Source organism: Poecilia latipinna, unplaced genomic scaffold, assembly GCF_001443285.1.
Source record: "Poecilia latipinna isolate Pla-1442-1.1 unplaced genomic scaffold, P_latipinna-1.0 Scaffold1614, whole genome shotgun sequence".
In the NCBI taxonomy this organism is placed as follows: domain Eukaryota; kingdom Metazoa; phylum Chordata; class Actinopteri; order Cyprinodontiformes; family Poeciliidae; genus Poecilia; species Poecilia latipinna.
Window position 1 is genome coordinate 94,479 of NW_015114230.1, and position 18,022 is coordinate 112,500.

General features: G+C 39.9%; 1 protein-coding gene and 1 long non-coding RNA gene across 3 annotated transcripts in view; both read left to right on the plus strand.

The window, feature by feature from the left end:
• The first annotated feature begins 155 nt into the window (after window positions 1-155).
• On the plus strand, window positions 156-12,028 carry kif7 (kinesin family member 7). Its single transcript, XM_015059226.1, has 20 exons — window positions 156-325; window positions 1,640-2,016; window positions 2,189-2,386; window positions 2,475-2,874; window positions 2,958-3,305; window positions 4,137-4,329; window positions 4,413-4,568; window positions 4,709-4,867; window positions 5,372-5,511; window positions 6,124-6,230; window positions 6,582-6,722; window positions 6,794-6,999; window positions 7,108-7,305; window positions 7,647-7,772; window positions 7,869-8,045; window positions 8,126-8,341; window positions 8,487-8,693; window positions 9,558-9,756; window positions 10,788-10,949; window positions 11,389-12,028. The coding sequence occupies exons 2-20, from the start codon at window positions 1,686-1,688 to the stop codon at window positions 11,766-11,768; spliced, it is 4,044 nt and encodes a 1,347-aa protein (XP_014914712.1). The 5' UTR covers window positions 156-325; window positions 1,640-1,685; the 3' UTR covers window positions 11,769-12,028.
• Window positions 12,029-13,708: 1,680 nt separating this feature from the next.
• The window catches only part of LOC106964012 (uncharacterized), a 7,711-nt gene continuing 3,397 nt past the window's right edge, over window positions 13,709-18,022 (plus strand). Inside the window, exons 1-2 of one of the 2 annotated variants that reach the window (XR_001428306.1) lie at window positions 13,709-14,043; window positions 15,010-17,874. This is a non-coding gene — a long non-coding RNA (uncharacterized LOC106964012). The remainder of the gene's footprint in view (window positions 14,044-15,009; window positions 17,875-18,022) is intronic. The other variant, XR_001428305.1, reaches the window with a different exon arrangement.

The window sequence follows — 18,022 nt, forward strand, 5'->3', positions numbered from 1 at the left end:
GGTATAAAACACCAGGATTTTCTTTTTGGGATCATTTTCACTAGTGTCTAGGTTGTAGTAGTAAACCTGATTTCCTACCTGCTGGTTGGTGATTCCTGCATCCACTATAGGAATAGTGAGTCTGTTTTCTGTATCTCCGCCTCTAGCACTGCAAAGTGGAGGCTGTAATTCCTGCTTTCAGCTCCATTATGATGATGAGCTACTAACCCAACATTACTGCTGGGCTCCTCCCATTGACTGTCCCCCAACTTCCATTCTCCTAAAAAAAAGGAGAAGAAACTCCAGTGTTATCCTGAATCCATGTTCCAACTTTTCCTACCCCGAAGTAAGTTGTGTTAAATGTTATTTCCAACACTAACTTTTAAAAAACAGAGCATGCGGTGTAAACTTACCCTTATGAACTTAAACAGAGTTAACATCGGAGTTAGAGTGACTTTATCCAGCTTCTTCTTCTGCAGGGAAGGATTGTTTTTAAACGGCTAACTTTAGCTTAGCTCTGAAGATGTTGTTGAAAACAAGCACTCGTGTAATTTTTTTCTATGTACTTTTGTATTTAACTAAATATAAAAAGCTAGCGACCTTTAAGTTTGTTTTTGTTACTTTTATATTTACTTACGGAGTTTAGTCTGTTACAAACAATGGCGAGCTAACTGTTTCCCTGCTAACAGAGCAGCGCTGCTACTCCGCTGGGTTGAAAATAACAGGTTTAATGCGGATTATTGCTTTATAATTAACGTACTTGAAGGAATATATTGTAGCGCACACACTTAACATCTTATTTTCATCAAAAAAAAAGTATGATAGCAGTTTCTTGAGTAATTTCAGACGGGAAATAAATACGAAGATGTCCCACTGTAGAGACTTAAAAATGACTTTTCTTGTCACTTTATCAAAGTGTTGCTGGAAAACGATTTATTTCAGTAAGTAAATTTTACGATTTACTAATAATCATGTACTTAAAATACACAACTTAATTTGATGTTGTTTCCATCCAAACCAAAAATATTTTGGAAAATGATACAGTTTCCAGATACGTTTTGATACCATAAAACCAAGTCGGTAAGTCTACCATTATAATGTTATTTATTTCATTGCTCTGTTTTTGTGCAGCATATATGCATTTGCATCAGATTTTAATTAACTTCTGCAAAACCCAAAAAACTGATATTCCTAGATTTGTAGCTGTTTCAAATATTTTAAATGCAATTATTGTGAGCTATGTACTGACGTTTCTAGAAATATCAAATGTATCAACTGACATTTGATTGTGTCAGTTGATACATATATAACCATTATTATGAATTAATTTAGTAAAAATAATTATTGTCACTCTTTTATGGGTTTCACTGTAATTATTGTGATAAGCAGTTCTCTTCTTTAACATAGTTGTGCTTTTTTTTCTTTGAAAAAGTAATCTCTTTCTAAAAGTAACTTTCTAACTTTAGCAAAAGTCATCAATTCTTCCGTTAAACTTGTTATATTTTTGCTATAAATTGATTTTTAACATGTGGAAGCTTGAATTAAAATATTTCAAGCTGATTATCAAAAAGAATAAATATTAGAGTCTAACATTCAACAATCAGATGACATTAGATAAGTTGAAAACCATTCTCGGTTGATTTTTCTGCTTTTTCCAAAGATGACAAGTACATAACGTTGCTGCGCGGAGGAGGAGGAGAGACAAAATGTCTCCCAAAGTCCCTGCCGGCCAAGGCAGAGGGGACTATTCTGCCGTCCAAGTTGCAGTTCGAGTTCGTCCGCTGCTTCCCAAAGAGCTCCTGCACTGCCATGAGAGCTGCATCACCGTGGACCCTGAGCTGAACCGCGTCACCCTGGGTCATGATCGCCACTTTGTTTGTGACTTCCTGTTTGAAGAGGCTTGCTGTCAGGAGGAGGTTTATTCTGCCTCTGTCCAGCCACTCATAGATGCATTCTTTCAAGGTTTCAACGCCACAGTGTTTGCCTATGGCCAGACAGGCTCAGGCAAGACTTACACCATCGGAGAAGCTAATATTAGTAAGTTTTTCTTTTTTTCTCTCGTTGTAGTACGTTTCTTTAAAATATCATAGTACTATTGCTGTAGCTTCTTTCTCATTGCAGTGCTTGAGCCCAATAAATGTCCTTCCTTTCTGCATTCAGCTTACAAATTTGATACCATGCAGTCCTGAAAACCTACGCTCATGTTTAGGTTCCTTCAGAGACGAGGAGCAGGGCATCATCCCCAGGGCTGTTGCTGATGTTTTCAAGCTGCTCGACGAAAACGACCTCACAGACTTCTCTGTACGAGTTTCCTACTTGGAGGTCTACAAAGAAGAGTTCAAGGACTTACTGGAGGTGAAGACGGCCAGCAAGGACATCCATATCCGGGAGGACAAAGGGAACATTGGTATGGTTCACCTTACTGATTTTTATGGCGCAAAATAAATGCAATGTAGTATTTGCTACTGTAAACTTTATGTCACGTTGCTTTCCAGTGTTGTGTGGGGTAAAGGAGAGTGAAGTAGAGGGTCTTGACGAGGTGTTGAGCTTGCTGGAGTCAGGAAACACAGCCAGACACACCGGAGCAACCCAGATGAATCCAAACTCCAGCAGGTCTCACACCATTTTCACCTTGCATATGGATCAGCGTCGTGGAGGCACTCGGCTTTATGCGACCACTGGAAGCACTGGACCACAAGTGTTGTCTTCCAAGTTCCACTTTGTAGACTTGGCTGGATCAGAGCGGATCTTGAGGACCGGTAACACTGGAGAGAGACTGAAAGAAAGCATCCAAATCAACAGTGGCCTTCTGGCTCTGGGTAACGTCATTGGTGCCCTCGGTGACCCAAAGAGGAAAGGCTCTCATATACCATACAGAGACTCTAAAATCACAAGGTATGTCTGTTTAGGTGATATTTTCCTCGAGAAAAATGTTCTTACATGACAGGTCTTATAAACTTCATTTTTGTTTCAACTAGGATACTAAAAGACTCGCTTGGAGGAAATTCGAAAACACTGATGATTGCCTGCATCAGCCCGTCATCCTCAGACTTCGACGAGAGTCTGAACACGCTGAACTACGCAACGAGGGCCAGAAACATTCAAAACCGAGCCACGGTCAACTGCAAGCGCGAACCGGATCGTGTGGAAGGACTGGAGCAGCAGATCAAAGCCCTTCGAAGGGCTCTGGAGAACCGTCAGCGCTCCGAGACACGAATCATTGCTCACGCCGATCCAAACAGGAGGCCTAGAGTCGGAGAAGCAGAGATCAGCAGGCTGCAAGCACAAAGTGCTCACTACAGGACTTGCACAGACACCGCTTACAGGTCCAAGCACATCTACTGAAGGAGTTAACCTGAAATTGTGATTATAAAACCATTGGTTGTTGGCTCACACTGCAAAAACACAAAATCATAGCAAGTATTTTGGCCTTGGTTCTTGTGCAAATATCTTAGTACGCTTGAAGTAAGTTAAAAAACCACCTTAAAAGTAACTTCTCAGAAATATAAGAGCTTGTATTATGTAAATAATTCCTTAATATTGATTTTTAAAAAGTAATAGTTCCACTTTGAGAGTTTTACACTTAAAACAAGATATTTTCCCATGTTATAAGTATCAAAAATCGGATAGTGGAATTAGTACTTTTTCAGCAATGTAAAGCAATGTTGTTACTTAAAACAAACTCCTGTGCCTTGCTGAAAATGTACTTGATATTTGCACTTTAAACTTGACCAAAACTATCTGGTAAGATTTTTTTTTTTGTTTTTGCAGTGTAAGAATTTGCAAAGATTGAGATCAGAGACCAATTCCTTTGTAGTTTTTCCTACATTGACAGGACAGTCGTGGTTTATAAAACCAAACCATTGAAAGTATTGTTTAATTAAAAATATATATACATGAAAATAAAATTGCAGCCTCTGCTGTTACAGTTTATGCTATGCAATTTTTAAATCCCTATTGAATCCAGATGAACAAAAACGTGAAAGAAAGTGAGTTAATTGGTGTCGATGTGTTTTTTCTTCTGGCCCACTGATCAATTTCTACTTGAATCAATTTGTTGTTTTGTCAGGTGTGAAATGTGTCTTTAATCGTATTGATTTCAGCCCATTTAGCCATTTGGACGACTTGTATTGATCTGTTCTGTTGGTGTGCGACAGGTTGCTTGGGGAGCTTCAGAGCGAGGGGACTTTAACCGCAGAGCAGAGTCTGAGGGTGAAGGAGTGGCTGTGCTCGGTGGAGGAGGAGCGGAGCGGACTCACAACCGCCTCCGGACCAGACAGCGGCATCGAGAACAGCTCCACCGAGGACAGCGTCGCGTTGAGAAGAGCCAGGCCTTCCATCAGGAATCAGGTCCGTTTCTTTCAGATGGATTTTAGTCACAGATCGCTGACTTGTGGGCAGTTCACCGATTTGTCTAACAACTCCTCCCACAGGACACGGAAGCTGTGGAGGAGAGCTGGGACGATGATCAGGACAACGAGAAAGAAGAGAGTGTTGTTCGTCTTCAGTCGGAAATCCAACGGCTGGAGAAGGAAAACACCGATTTCTTAGCAGCACTGGAGGACGCTATGGAGCAGTACAAGCAGCAGGTTAGATACACTTTAAATGTGATGCTCCTTTTTTTCTAATAGAGCAGCATTCGCAGAAATAACTAAATTCTCCTCTAACTTATTCCCCCAAGATGGCGCATAAGATTATGTTTACAGGATTTTCTTTTCTTGTCTATCAGAGTGACAAGCTGCAGGAGCAGCAGGACCTGATAACGGAGCTGCAGTACCAGCTGTCCACTCTGGGGCTGATGGGCATGGGGCTCAACTTGAGATTTAGACCACACACCGCCCCCATGGGCTCCATGCAGCATGGGCAGAATGGAAGCACATGCAGACAGGTGACAAACTTTTCCCACTTAGAGAAAATCTTTTATTGTTTTTAATTTGGCTGCAAACTTGGACAAAATCATCATTTTTGCAGACATACACCAAATCAGATCTTCCACAGTATTTAGAAAAGTTTACTTATGGATCACTCTGACTATTTTAATGTGCAAAACTACAACTTAGTTGAAGCTGCATTTCCACACTGCATAATCCCAATGACGGCATTTCCATCAAACAACATGAAAGGACATTTAAGTTCCTTTAAGATTTATTTGTCTTGTTGCCAACCCAAATATTACAAACCAATCCCCCATAATCACCAGATTTATGGCTTTGGAGATAATGCTGATGACCCCAAAAAATTAAGAAGAAAAAAACTGTTTTAGTAGGAATGTTGATCCCGGCATTAACAAAATGAAGTCAAGGCACAAGTTTGGGTTTTCTAAAGTCTTGTGTAGTGCTTCAAATTAGTTCATGTTTGTTCTTTAACAGTTTTCTGTGTGTATTGTCAACAGGTGAGCTTGATGGGTCATGTTGGACAGGTTCCTGATCAGGATGGGAAACTTTATGAGGACCAAGAGATCCCAGGAGGAGCAGAGACCTGCTACCGGGAACAAGAGGCCAGTCATCCAAACATCAGCCAGGAGAAATGCAGGTCAGTCATGATGACGCTCCTCCAGTGCAGCGTCATCATGTACAAGTACAAAGAAAAATATTTTATTTTACACATTTTATGTTTACTTCAGTGTCTTACAGGGTAAACTATCATTTGATGCATGTTAAATTGACATGCTTTTGTCTTTGATTTGTCACATCATACTTTGATATTTACATTTCAGCCGTCTGTATTTTTGCTTTTGACATTTGTCTGAGTGAATGCTTAGATATCAATCAAAAGAGGGAGATTTTATAAGCTGCTTGATCTCTATGAAACCTTAAATTAAACGTGGAATGGATCCTTTGGTTCTTAAATCTGCTCCAAAATGGTAAACTGAATTTTGGGGGGATTTTTGCGTTGATAATAAACGCGCCAAAGTTAACAAGCTGTTCTTTAAAAGATGCTGCATTCCTTGTTTGACTAGATTTTGAACTAGAGCTGATCTGACTTTGTTGCTAAAAAAAAAACAACAACTAAGAAGCCCTGTATTCTAGCAGCCATAAGTCATTTCCTGCATTGTACGATTTCATGATTTTTGAGGCAAACAATGATGCGAATCATTGCGACAAGCGGATTAAAATGTGCACTTTAAACCGTTTGTTGCATCAGGCCGGTGAACCTGACCTGGACCAAGCGGGACTTGCTTTCAGGAGGACTGAAGGCTCCGTCTTCTCAGGCTGAGCCCGATCAGCACCCATGTTTAGCCAGAAAAGCATGTAAGTCTAAACCCTGAAAATCAAAGTGGTGACATTTCAAAGAGTTTTAATTAATTTTCACCTGGAGGGCAGGAGTTTTCAGAGTGTGCTGATACGAGTGCAGATTTAATTTTACTCTTGATTATTTCTAAAATATATTATCTTTAAATTAATCTGTTTTTTTTTGTTGTTGTTGTTTTGATTATACATCAGTGTAGAGTAGCATTAGTTTCTGATGATTACCAACAGATACAGGCTGCTGTGTCATTTTATTGTTTTAACATTTTTCTTCAAGGTTTGCAGGACTGAATATGAGTTATCTCAAAGTTTTGACCCGTTTAACCTCACATGTGTGCTTTTAAATCCGTGAAGCTAATTCCAGCAGTGGGGAAAGTCTCAGGAGCTTTGAGGGGATATCAGAGTGTGGACTTCTTCAGGCACAGCAGAAGATCAGGGAGCTGTCTGTCACCATCCGCATGAAGGAAGAACTCATCAAGGAACTGGTCAAAACGGGTAGATGTCCTGCACCTCCTGTGGAGTCCGTTCTTTTTATTGTTTACATCAGCTGACCGTCTTTCCTTTAGGGAAGGACGCTCAGGCCCTGAATAAGCAGTACAGCCACAAGATCTCGGCTCTGGAAAGTGAAGCTGTTCAGGCGCGTCAGGAGCTGCAGGAGGCTCAGCGTCAGCTGCAGGATCTGGAGAAACAAGAGAGAGAAATAAGCACAACAGACAAGAGCAGAGCGCAGGAATGTCGCAGGAAGATAGCTGCTGCTCAGAGCAGAGTTCAGGTTGGACTGATAATCTTCTCAATTTAAACGGACATGAGTTAATGTGACGCCTAAAGTGAAACCTTAAGCCAGGTTTTAAACGTCGTAATATTTCTGTTTGAATGTTAGGTGCTCAGTCAGCGGCAGAGGGATACGGCTCGCCTGGCCAACCTTCCTGTCCAGAGCGAGCGCCGCGTGTCGGAGCTGGAGAGGAGCGTCCAGTCCATGAAGCAGCAGCAGGAGCAGCTGCAGAGGCGCCTACGCGAGGAGAGCCAGCAGAAACGCCGCCTGGAGACCGAAATGCAGCGAAGGACTCACAGAGTCAAGGTAGAGCTCTGAGCAACACGAGTTTTAAAGTACACCAAACACCTATAAGGTTAAATTTTCTAAAAAAATGTGTCACTGTTAAATATCTGTCAGGGATTCACAGATTATGGTTTCAGTTAAGTCTGATTGTTAAAATAAAAGATTTCAGGCAGCTGGAACAATTACCCTTTTTTCAAGAGCTTTTCCAATCAAAACCAACTCCATAACACCTTAAAACAATGAAAAGAATCTAAAAGGAGGCTGTGACAATGAAATAAGGCAAGAAACATCTATTTACTGTGGCATGCCGCAGTTTTCCTCTATTTTTACCCCAATAAGCTACGATATTTTTGTTGTTACAGGAACTTGAGATAAAGAATGAGCAGCAGCAGAAGATCCTGAGAATAAAGACGGAGGAGATTGCAGCCTTCCAGAGACAGAGACGCAGTGGAAGTAATGGATCTGTGATTTCATTAGAAGAGCAACAGGTGAGACAAAAACCAGCCTGCAGCAATGATCATAGCTTCAAGTAGCTATGATGAGTGGTGGCTGTCAAATTTTGTGTCTTGACCCTGCGAGGGCAGAAGATTGAGGAACAAAAGCGCTGGCTAGATGAGGAAATGGAGCGCGTTCTAGATCAGAGGAGGGCGCTGGAGGATCTGGAAGGAGAGCTGACGAAACGAGAGGAAATCCTGGCCAAGAAGGAAGCTTTGCTGCAGGAACGCAGCGGCCTGGAGACCAAGAGGCTCCGCTCCAGTCAGGTATCAACAAACACAAACGACTCCAGTTTACTCGCTCTGTCGGTTTATAATCAGGATTACCATGTCAATGTTTTGTCCAGGCCTTGAGTAAGGATTTGGTGACACTTACTGGGCGCATCGAGACCCTGCAGCAGGAGCTAAGTGAGAGGAACGGCCTCCTTCGCAGCAGCAGCGCTCAGGACTCCCAACACATACGGCAAGAGATCTCGAACCTGCGGCACGAGAAAGACTCGCTGCTCAAGCAGCGCGTCGAGCTGGATGATAAACTGCGGAAGGGAAACCTGCTCTCACCCGAGGTCAGTTCATCCTTTAAGCCCAACCTTTGCTGTGAACAAGGCGTATTGAGCAATCGCACAACAACTGCGTCAACGACATCATTAACCATCGCCGGAAGTTATTTCACATCATCGTGCTCAGCTGTTTACTGGGTTTGGTTTTCAGGAGGAGCGGACTCTTTTCCAGCTGGACGAGGCGATTGAAGCGTTGGACGCTGCTATTGAATACAAGAATGAGGCCATCACTCAGAGGCAGAGGCAGCTCAGGGCTTCTGCCAGCATGCTCTCCCAGTGGGAGATGAACCTCATGGCCAAGCTCAGCTATCTGTCCGCCTCCGAGACCAGAGCTCTGCTGTGCAAATACTTTGACAAGGTTTGTTAAAACTTCGCCATGTTCTTTACATGATGCACTGTATATGTGAGCTGTTAAAACTAATTAATTAATTGTACAAACATTCTCTAATTGAGCAGCTGAATGCTGAACCTATATCTGAAATCTGCCACGTAAGTGCTCTGAACTACGGCTGCAACTAATGATTATTTTATTAATCAATTTTTCTGTAGATCTTTCTGAGAGTTAATGGGATAAAAATTGACACGTTCTGCAGGTGTTTTTGTTTAACCACTTAAGCCTTTGTTACACAATATTTTAAATGCATTAAAAGATGGATTCAAACAATTCGGTTCATTTTTTTAAAATAAGAAATTAGCATTTTATTGCCTAAAATTCAACAACACGCTTTACCGAACGCTTGATCGTTTGTATTAAAGGATGCATCTGCAGCTAAAAAATACGTCTAACGTCAACATGTGAAAAGCTCAGCCCTTTTCTGCTTAACCCAACATCAATACAGTGCTTGGCTGATTTGTTGATTATTTTTATTTGGTATTATTATTGGCTTGCAAAGGGTTCTTAATAGGAGTTTTTTTTACACACAATTTGACCCAGGTGAAGTTAAAACTTTGCCACTTGAGAATTCTGGGTAGAACATATTTACAGACAAAGAAGGTCTTTATATCTTAATTGCAAAATGTGTACATTTTAATAGATTTTTTTTTTTTTTGCAGTTTTGGCTTAATTGCAACTCTGCCTGTTTTATCATCTTTATATTCTATTTAATGATTAATCAGTTACTAAATTACGCGATGATTATTTTAACAATCAATTTATCATGATTAATCGGATTAATTGCTTCAGCCCTACTCTGAGCAGTATCGGTGTGTTTGCGTTGGGTAGGTGGTGTCTCTGCGTGAGGAGGAGCGGAAGCTGCAGCTGGCGCTGGCCGAGCTGGAGATGCAGCTGGACGAGCAGCAGCGGCTGGTGCAGTGGCTGGAAAACGCCCTCGACCGCGCGCAGCTGGACACAGACCGGCGACTCACGCAGCAGCAGAAGGAACACGAGAGGAGCATGCAGCTGCTGCTGCAGCAGTGTCGAGGTAAGAGCCACACCCAGGGCTACAAAAACTATCAGAAATCCTTCCGAACCGTCCACTCGCCAAGAGTGGACATTATAATCACTCCTATTGCTAAAAAACATTTTTTGAAAAACATTTTTAATTTAAAAAAAAAAAAAAAACACTTTTGAGATGCAAAGCCTGTAAAATAAAGAAATAACTCAAATAGAACCTCTCTGACAGCATGAAGTAGACAAAAAGGTTATAACATTCCCCAATCTAAAGACAATCCAAGAACAGATTAGAAATAAAGTCACTGACTCTTTCACTCTGGAAAAAGTGTGTTTGTGCCAAAAACACAAGTTTTTGATGATGACTTATCGAACTGATAAAATAGCACTTCAGAACATCATGCTGACAGTCAAACATGGTGGTGGCAGTGTGATGGTCTGGGACTTTGCTGCTGCTACTGAACCTGGATGTCTGTAACCATGAACTCTGTACTCGAACCAAAATGTCCTGCCATCAGATCCTGACTTTGGAGATTGAGCACATTTGAGTTATTCAACAGGACGATAATCTAAAGCACACCAACAAGTTCACCTCTGAAGCACTAAACAAAATTAGATTTTAGTTTCTCCTTGTTAAATGGAATTGAGGTGCTGCAGCATAATTTCAAACAAGCAATTTATCCTCCAAAGTTTGACTGAATTAAAGCATTTCTACAAATCGGAGTGGACCAAAGTTTCTCCTCGATGATGTAAAAGATTCCTTTTATCACAAATGCCTGACGGGCGTTTTTGCCACCAGGCAAAGCATAGCCATGTATTAGATTTTGGAAAATTGCTTGTTCATACTGGGCGAGGTTGGCTTAAATAGTTTTCACTTAATAAATCAAATCATCATTTAAAAACTTATAAAAAAAAATATATAAGGAAGCAAATCCAGTTTTGCCACTTTGGAAGTACATTTGAAATTCAAAGGTGAAACTAGAAATGTACTTACTGAAGTCTTTGTTTGTATGCTATGCTGTTATAGATAATAACTGTAAATCTTTATGTTTGGTCGTAAAGAACAAATGGACGAGGGCCTGGCAGGACGGCGGCGGCAGTACGAAGGACAGATCCATAATCTCACCAAGGAACTCAACCACTACAGGACAGCAAATCTGGAGCTCAGCAACAAACTGCGAGATCTCTTTGGTTCAGTCAGTCAGCCTAAAGAGCTTCCCAAAGGTAAAGTCTAAATATCAGGAACACAGTATGACACTAGTCCAAATGAAGGATTGCTGCTTTGGCTAGAAACGCTTCACATGTTTCTCGGTACATTTCACAAAGGCAGTTTACTGGTGAAGCAACATTTCCAATGTAAACAATCATCAGCTTCTCGGTAAATTATGCAAACATTGAAGACAGTTTAGAGGTTCATAAAATAATGGAAATGAAAGTATTTTTAGGACAGATCACTTTGGTTGTGATCTTAGATTAGCTGTTTGTTTTGGCCTCTGCAAATAACCCGTCTGGATTTACAGTTAATCTTTTAACTATCTTTGAACGATCTATGTAACCAGATAAAGATAACTGCTCCAGATAAGCAGACTTTTAGCCCACAGTCTCTATTGCATGTGATGATTTTCTGCTCCTCCTAACACTTTACCTTTGCACTGTCTTTCAGTCTTAGCCTCCGATGCCAAACCTACAAACCTGGGCAGCCGAAGCCCTGAGGACGGTTCTGGAGGCAGAGGGACGGGACATCCTGACAAACCCAGCAGGTCCAGGGAGGAAATGAGAGAACTGGTGAACACCCCTCTTCCGTCCACGTGGAGGCGCTCTTCTCTCCCATCAGAGGAGCCTGCAGTCATGGAGGAACTGTGGGTTCAAGCAGCCGGAGACTCTGCTGTTAACCGTGTAGTTCAGACGGGGATAGGGACCTGGGGCCCGCAGACCTCCGTGCCTGCTGTTAAATCCCGCAGAGAGTCTCGTCGCTCCAGCCTCAACTACGCACAACAGCCATCAAGCAACGTGTTGATTGACGTACGGAAGAATCCTGTATGAGTCGAACTGAATCCACAGTGAAACTTTCCCTTTTGGTGGCTGAATTATGTTAAATTTGCTATTCTGTTTTGGTTTTTTTTTATTCTGTTTTGTATTATGTTTTCAAAGGAAATTCCACTGATTTTTCTGCAAAGCACTTTTTCTTAAAATAAAATTGTTCTCATGCTGATATTAAGTCTATGTACTTACCATGTTTATAGTTTTCTGACTTTTTTTAACATTGTAGTATTTTTTATATAAAAAAAAAAACATTGAACACATCTTGGGCTCGCCTTATGTTTCTTACAGATTTTTTTAAAAAGAAATATATCCCTGTGTACATAGACAGTGGATATGAAAAGTCTCCAGATTTCTGTTAGGTTGTTATAACAGAAAAAATTAGTGGAGAATGAATCATTTTAAAACATTTTTGTGACATTTATCCTGCACCAAAGCAATTTTATTAAGATAAATTTAATTGTCTTTGGTATTTAGAGATTTCAGTCAGACCTGGATGCCTTTTTTAAACAATCATTGATTACTTTCTTTAATGCTTTACAACATTTTTTTTCTAAAACATTTTCCAGTCATATTGTTCTCATTTGTACATTTGTAACATCTTCAAACTATGACTCTAGCTGAAAGGATGCACATTTCAGAAAAATCTTCCCAATACAGCTGAATTTTATTCACTGAAAATTAAATTATTTTTAATTGGGTAGATTTGAAATTAAGAAGACTGAACAATGAAAGTGAATCAAAAGGTGAACCAGTTGTTTCAGTGTCTTCTGTTTGTTTTTTTGCCTTTTTTTATTCATTTAAAATAAGACAAAAAATAATTTGACCTAACAGAATAGCATACGGTCAGAATACTGTTTTGTGCTAGACTAGTATCCAGACTAACCACTAGAGGGCAGTACAACAGTGCTGAGCTCTTTTACGTCTTTGTTTTACTATTCTTCACACAGACAGGATTCCTAGTTTTATCCTTTGTACCAATTAAATTCGTAGTCCTTTTTTATGTTTGGTGTTTGATTTAAAAAAATAATATAATATAAAATATGTACTACGTGCAACCATATTTACTTCAAATCAGTGTTGACAGAAAGTATGCTGGGAAAAACAACACAAAACATGTAGTATTTTAAGGCGGCAACATCTGGAGCTTAAAATGAAGTTGGATATATTATTTCAGCCAGTCTATTTCCTCTGTGAAACTTTTTCCACATTATTATTATGTTACAGCCTTATTCAAAATAAAATTAATATCTTATCCCAAAATCAGACATCGCTCTATGACGATGTGGAAAACAATTTAGAGATTTTGGGGACTAATTTAAGGAATAAATTTAGCAATACTTATTGTTGAAATAATCTTCCCTGAAAGCAATTTTTATAGATAAATGGAAGGCAGAGAGACAGACTGATTATGTAGAATCAATATAATTGGGTAATGTACACAAATGCATAAAACATAAAAAAACACGCTTCTATGAAGTACCGCTAGGTGGCGACATATTCTGGGTATATTATGGTCCAGTTTGGCGAACATCATCTTCTTGTGGTTGCATTGAGATCAACGTGTTCATGGAAACGCCGTTTATTATCTGCAGACGCACTGATACACGAATAGTAAAATTCATGGATGTTGGCCATTTGATTTCAACCAAATATTCATGTAGTTATGTCTGAAAAAAGAGGATCTGATTCTTTTGCATGAATCTGTTTTTCGCTCATCATTTAATTGGTTCACTTGCATGCGACCATACACGTTAAAATTATATCCCATATTCCCCGCCAACGCAGCTCCAAAACACGCACCGACGCACCGAAGAGCTCCATTCCCATTGGTTATCTTCAACCTACAGACCGCGTGGCGTCAGCAAAGGGAGGAGGAAGTGTTAAGAGGAGAAAAGGCAGCAGGGAGGTGAGAGGGGACCACTGTGAGTCTGTCAGGGGGGGGGGCAACATCTCAGCCTCAGGACCGGAGACCGAAGCGCACGTTTGGACACGGGGCGGATGAAAAGGTTCGCCATCCGCACGGAGCATCCCGCTCTCTGACGGAAACCAGATCCTCCTGATGTGGTTACATTAGCGGGAAGATGTCTCACTCACAGCCCCATTATGCAGCCGTGCCGCAGATGATGAGAGGGAGGGGGAGATTATCGATCTGATCCACGCCGGGACTCACCTGTCTGTCAAAGCAGGTGTGGACAGAGAAACTGGAGGCTGGAGAAGCGCCCTGTGGATGTTTTTATCTCCTGGATGCAAAGGACGCTTCGACAAACCCTGAAAAGTGAGCTGTTTGGATTATGTGGTGTTTATTATTGTTCCCATGCGTTTAAATTTACGTAGACATGTCTTTTACTCCCAGATGTATCAATTTGAATTATGTTTAACATGTTTCGCCTACTGGTTGGTGTGTAAATTTTTCATTTTTTATTTTGGATCTGATATTTGAGTTACGGTTTGTCCTGTTTAACAAAGACAACTTTGGACAATTCAAAGAAACCCAGCAGGCCTTTTGTGTTTTATTGCTCTCTGTCAATAACGCTAACTTTGCACCAGAGCCTGGCAATTATAAACGCCACTTTATTTAAGCAAAGTCAATACTTACAATGTGGCCTGTTGCGGAAATTTTTGTTATTGTACGATTGGCGGAAATTTCTTTATTTGCTGATATTTGTCAGTGTTTTCACTCAGCTATGCAAAGAAAGTGACGCAGCCGTTGTTAGTGCATCTATTCTCCAATTAAAACATCTGACGTCAGACGCTCTGACCTAAAGAAGCGTCAGATCATCATGAGGTTAATTTTTTGAGTTTACATTTGTAATCTAAAGCTGTGCAGGGGAATGACTGTGCACTAAAGAAGATGAATATTTTTAAGGGTGAAAAGTTCATGATTCTACAAACCAATACGGCCTTATGTTGAAATGTCATTATTGGTTAAATTAATGGCAGCAATAATTAGAAATGCTTAAAAAATCATTGTGAAGAGGTATTGAAACAGGATTAATTGATGGAGTTCAACTTTAATGTGGATGATTTGAGATTTTATTTCAACAGTTTAGCAGTACAATAATAATAATAATAATAATAATAATTATAATAATAATAAATCCAGCCACTACAAGTTTTGTTCTGTTCCTGAAACTGAGATTTTCACCAATAATTGTAGTGCTTCTGTATTAAAATTTTCCTGACAGAATTAACTAATAGGCTCAAACCTGCAGTAACGTCGTTCATTCTGTGATTTTCCCAGGAAGCCTCAGTTTTTCCAGTTTGCTGCTCTGACGAATGAAGGAGCCTGTTCCTGTCTTTGGTTATCTAGCTGTATGAGTGTAAACTCTCCATCATAAAGCTAGATAACCGAAAGTAGGAATGACCTCCAAGGCTTCAGACCCTTTAGCTCATGTGAGAGGAAACCTGGGAAAAGGGAAGAAGCATCACATGATGTGTCCAGGTAGGTCTTTATTTGTAGTATCGATAAATAAATGAGTGATTATTTGTCTACGTGTGTGTTGAAAAGAATAGTATATTTGTATGTATAATTTTCTCTCTTTTTTTTGTCAAAATAAAAAGTTGTGATTGAAACCAATTGGAAATTAAAACCCTTTTCTCTTTCTTGATTATTGGAGGGTTACACAACAAACTAGCCGGAAAACTGCAACAGTTGAAATTCCTTAATGTCTCAACCTGAATGTTTTAAGCAACCTATTCCTGTCAAAACGTGTGTGTGTATATGTGTGTATATATATATATATATATATATATATATACATATACATATATATAGGTCAGCCTCCATCGCTGTGAGGAAATGCTCCAGGTTGTATGTTTCTGACTCATTCTGACCTCACTGCTATCTTTAAAATCATTGTGCTGCATTAGACCAAAAATGAATGTTTTTTGGTTCATGATGATTATTTTTAATATTAAAGCCTGATGAGCAAATTCAAATGCTTCCTGCCTTGGGTTTCTCCCACGGTGAGATCTTCCTCACTAGGGACTTTAGCTTCCCACTAATTATTCGAGTCACATTTCTGGGGCCTCTCAAAGGCCAGTCTGTGAGTCACTGCAGAGCTGCCACTGAAAGCTGAACAAAAACTGACAAAGCTGGTATTTTGATGTGACATTTTGATCATGTGATTCATCCCTGTGGTTTTCCCTCTCAGAAGGTTCACAGCGATTTTACACTGCTAATGGCTGATAAATTATTCTATTAAAATCTGCATGTCATCAGTTCAAATTAATGTTGTGCTAAATGGTTATAAAGAAAATAAAGATACATCACTGCAGTGTATGGCTCCAATGTGACATAATGTGAAAGAGCTCAAAGAAAAAATACACGCAAGGCACTGATGTCCTATGAAAGAAAGAAATTATTATATTATTGCTCATGTCTTTCTTTGTTTTGTTGTTGTGTTTCTTTTTTTAATCCAAAGACTGTTGGCTTCTTAACAAAACTTGTGTAAATTTGTTTTAAAAATAGATTTAAGATGCAGATAATTGTTAGGGATATAAAAATAAATCAGAAATGACACTCGAATGTTCCCTTCCTGAACACTTTTCAAACGATTGAGTCTTTTCAAATCTATTTTAAATTGCACTGCTTACTTTTTACATCTCATTAACAACAATTGTAAATGTATTTTTGAAACACAAAACAAGAATAACTGAAATAAAGGGAGAACAAAAAAAGCAATATTGTTACTTATACAGTTCTTGTTCTGGTAAATTAACTGTCTTTGCTATTTCAAGTTATTTTGTTTTGCTTGTTTTTTTAGTCATTTATTTGAAATTTTATTGGAAGAAGAATGGAGGTGAAAAGAAAAAATGTATTTTTTATTTTACATAATCTTTTTGAAAGTTGCAAAGAAAGGAAACATGTCTACTGCAGAAACTGCTTTTATTAAAAATACATAACAAATTTAACAATTTTTAAAAATGGATTTCTTTAATTGTCCCGCATTTAAATTTCCACTGATCAGATCTTAAAAACTTCTTACTCTGTTTTTCTTTAATCACAAATGTCTAGTTTTGACAGATTTTTTTCATATTCGTATTTGTTTCTTTCTTTCTTTCTTTTTTTTTTTCTTGTGAATAAATGTGAGGATAAAAATAAAACATACAGCGCGGGAAAGCGTTTCTAACCCTAAAAGCCTGAGCTCAGGTCAATAAAGTACGGCACGATCCTGCAAAGTGAGTGCTGTAAACAAAGCAGTGTTCTTCATCATTCTGCGTTGGAAACTGTAAACTGGAGATACTGGAGCAGTCTGGAGGCGGAGGTCCTGGCCGCGGCGCGCAGGACTGTTTCAGCCCGTTTATCTGACGCAGATTTGTGGGTTTCTCCTGCAGATCCCATCACGAGGGACAAAACGCTGCCAAGAAAACCCCAAAAAACCCAGGACTGCCTGACAACGGTGTAAAATAAAGGAAACAAACTCCAGCCGATAATGAAAAGGAGGCAGACAAGCTGGGCTCATTAACATAATTGCATAGAAACTGGGAGCAGGCCTGTTTAAAGGCGCAGCGGCGGCGGCTCGCTGCATCACCAATCACACAGCTTCATGCTTTAAAGCTTTACACTCAAATTCACCGCGAAGCCTTTTTTTTTTTGTTGTTGTTGTTTTAGTCTTCCTACAATGACTTTACTTTTTTGTTTCTATCACGATTTAAATAAAGCTCGTTTTAGCTGCTTGGAAACGTAATGGGGGGACTGTTCCTTTATTAGGAAGCAGGCTCTAATTAGCCATGCAGCCTGGGGGAAGGCTTACAGCGAAGCTGCTAATGAGCGATGCACACATACCTGCCTCCAAATGAAGTATGTAATTTCTTAACGTGTAGATTTCTGTCATCAAGATTTATTCTAACGCCATGTTTGTAATTGTTTGTAGATTTATCAAATCCTAAACCACTGGGTTTAAAAGAGAAGAAAACGGCCTATAAACGCCTTACATGCACCTGCAGCTTTGGCTGAGTCTGTGCTCTGGGTCGGTGTTTGGTGCTGCAGCTGCAGGAGACCTGTTGGCCTGTTGGTAAACACACTGTCCAGGGCCCACATTATAATTCTGATCCTGGCTTCTCGCCACAATGGCTGCTTTTGTGAATGGAGCACTTGACAAAGGTCTGCCACTTCTCCTTTCCTGTGTGTGTGTGTGTGTGTGTGAGAGAGAGAGAGAGAGAGGCTGGTGCAGTAAACACTGGGCACAGGTGGGAACCTCGGTCCAGACCAGACAGCAGATGCTTGCAGTAGAACAGCAGCAATCAGAGCA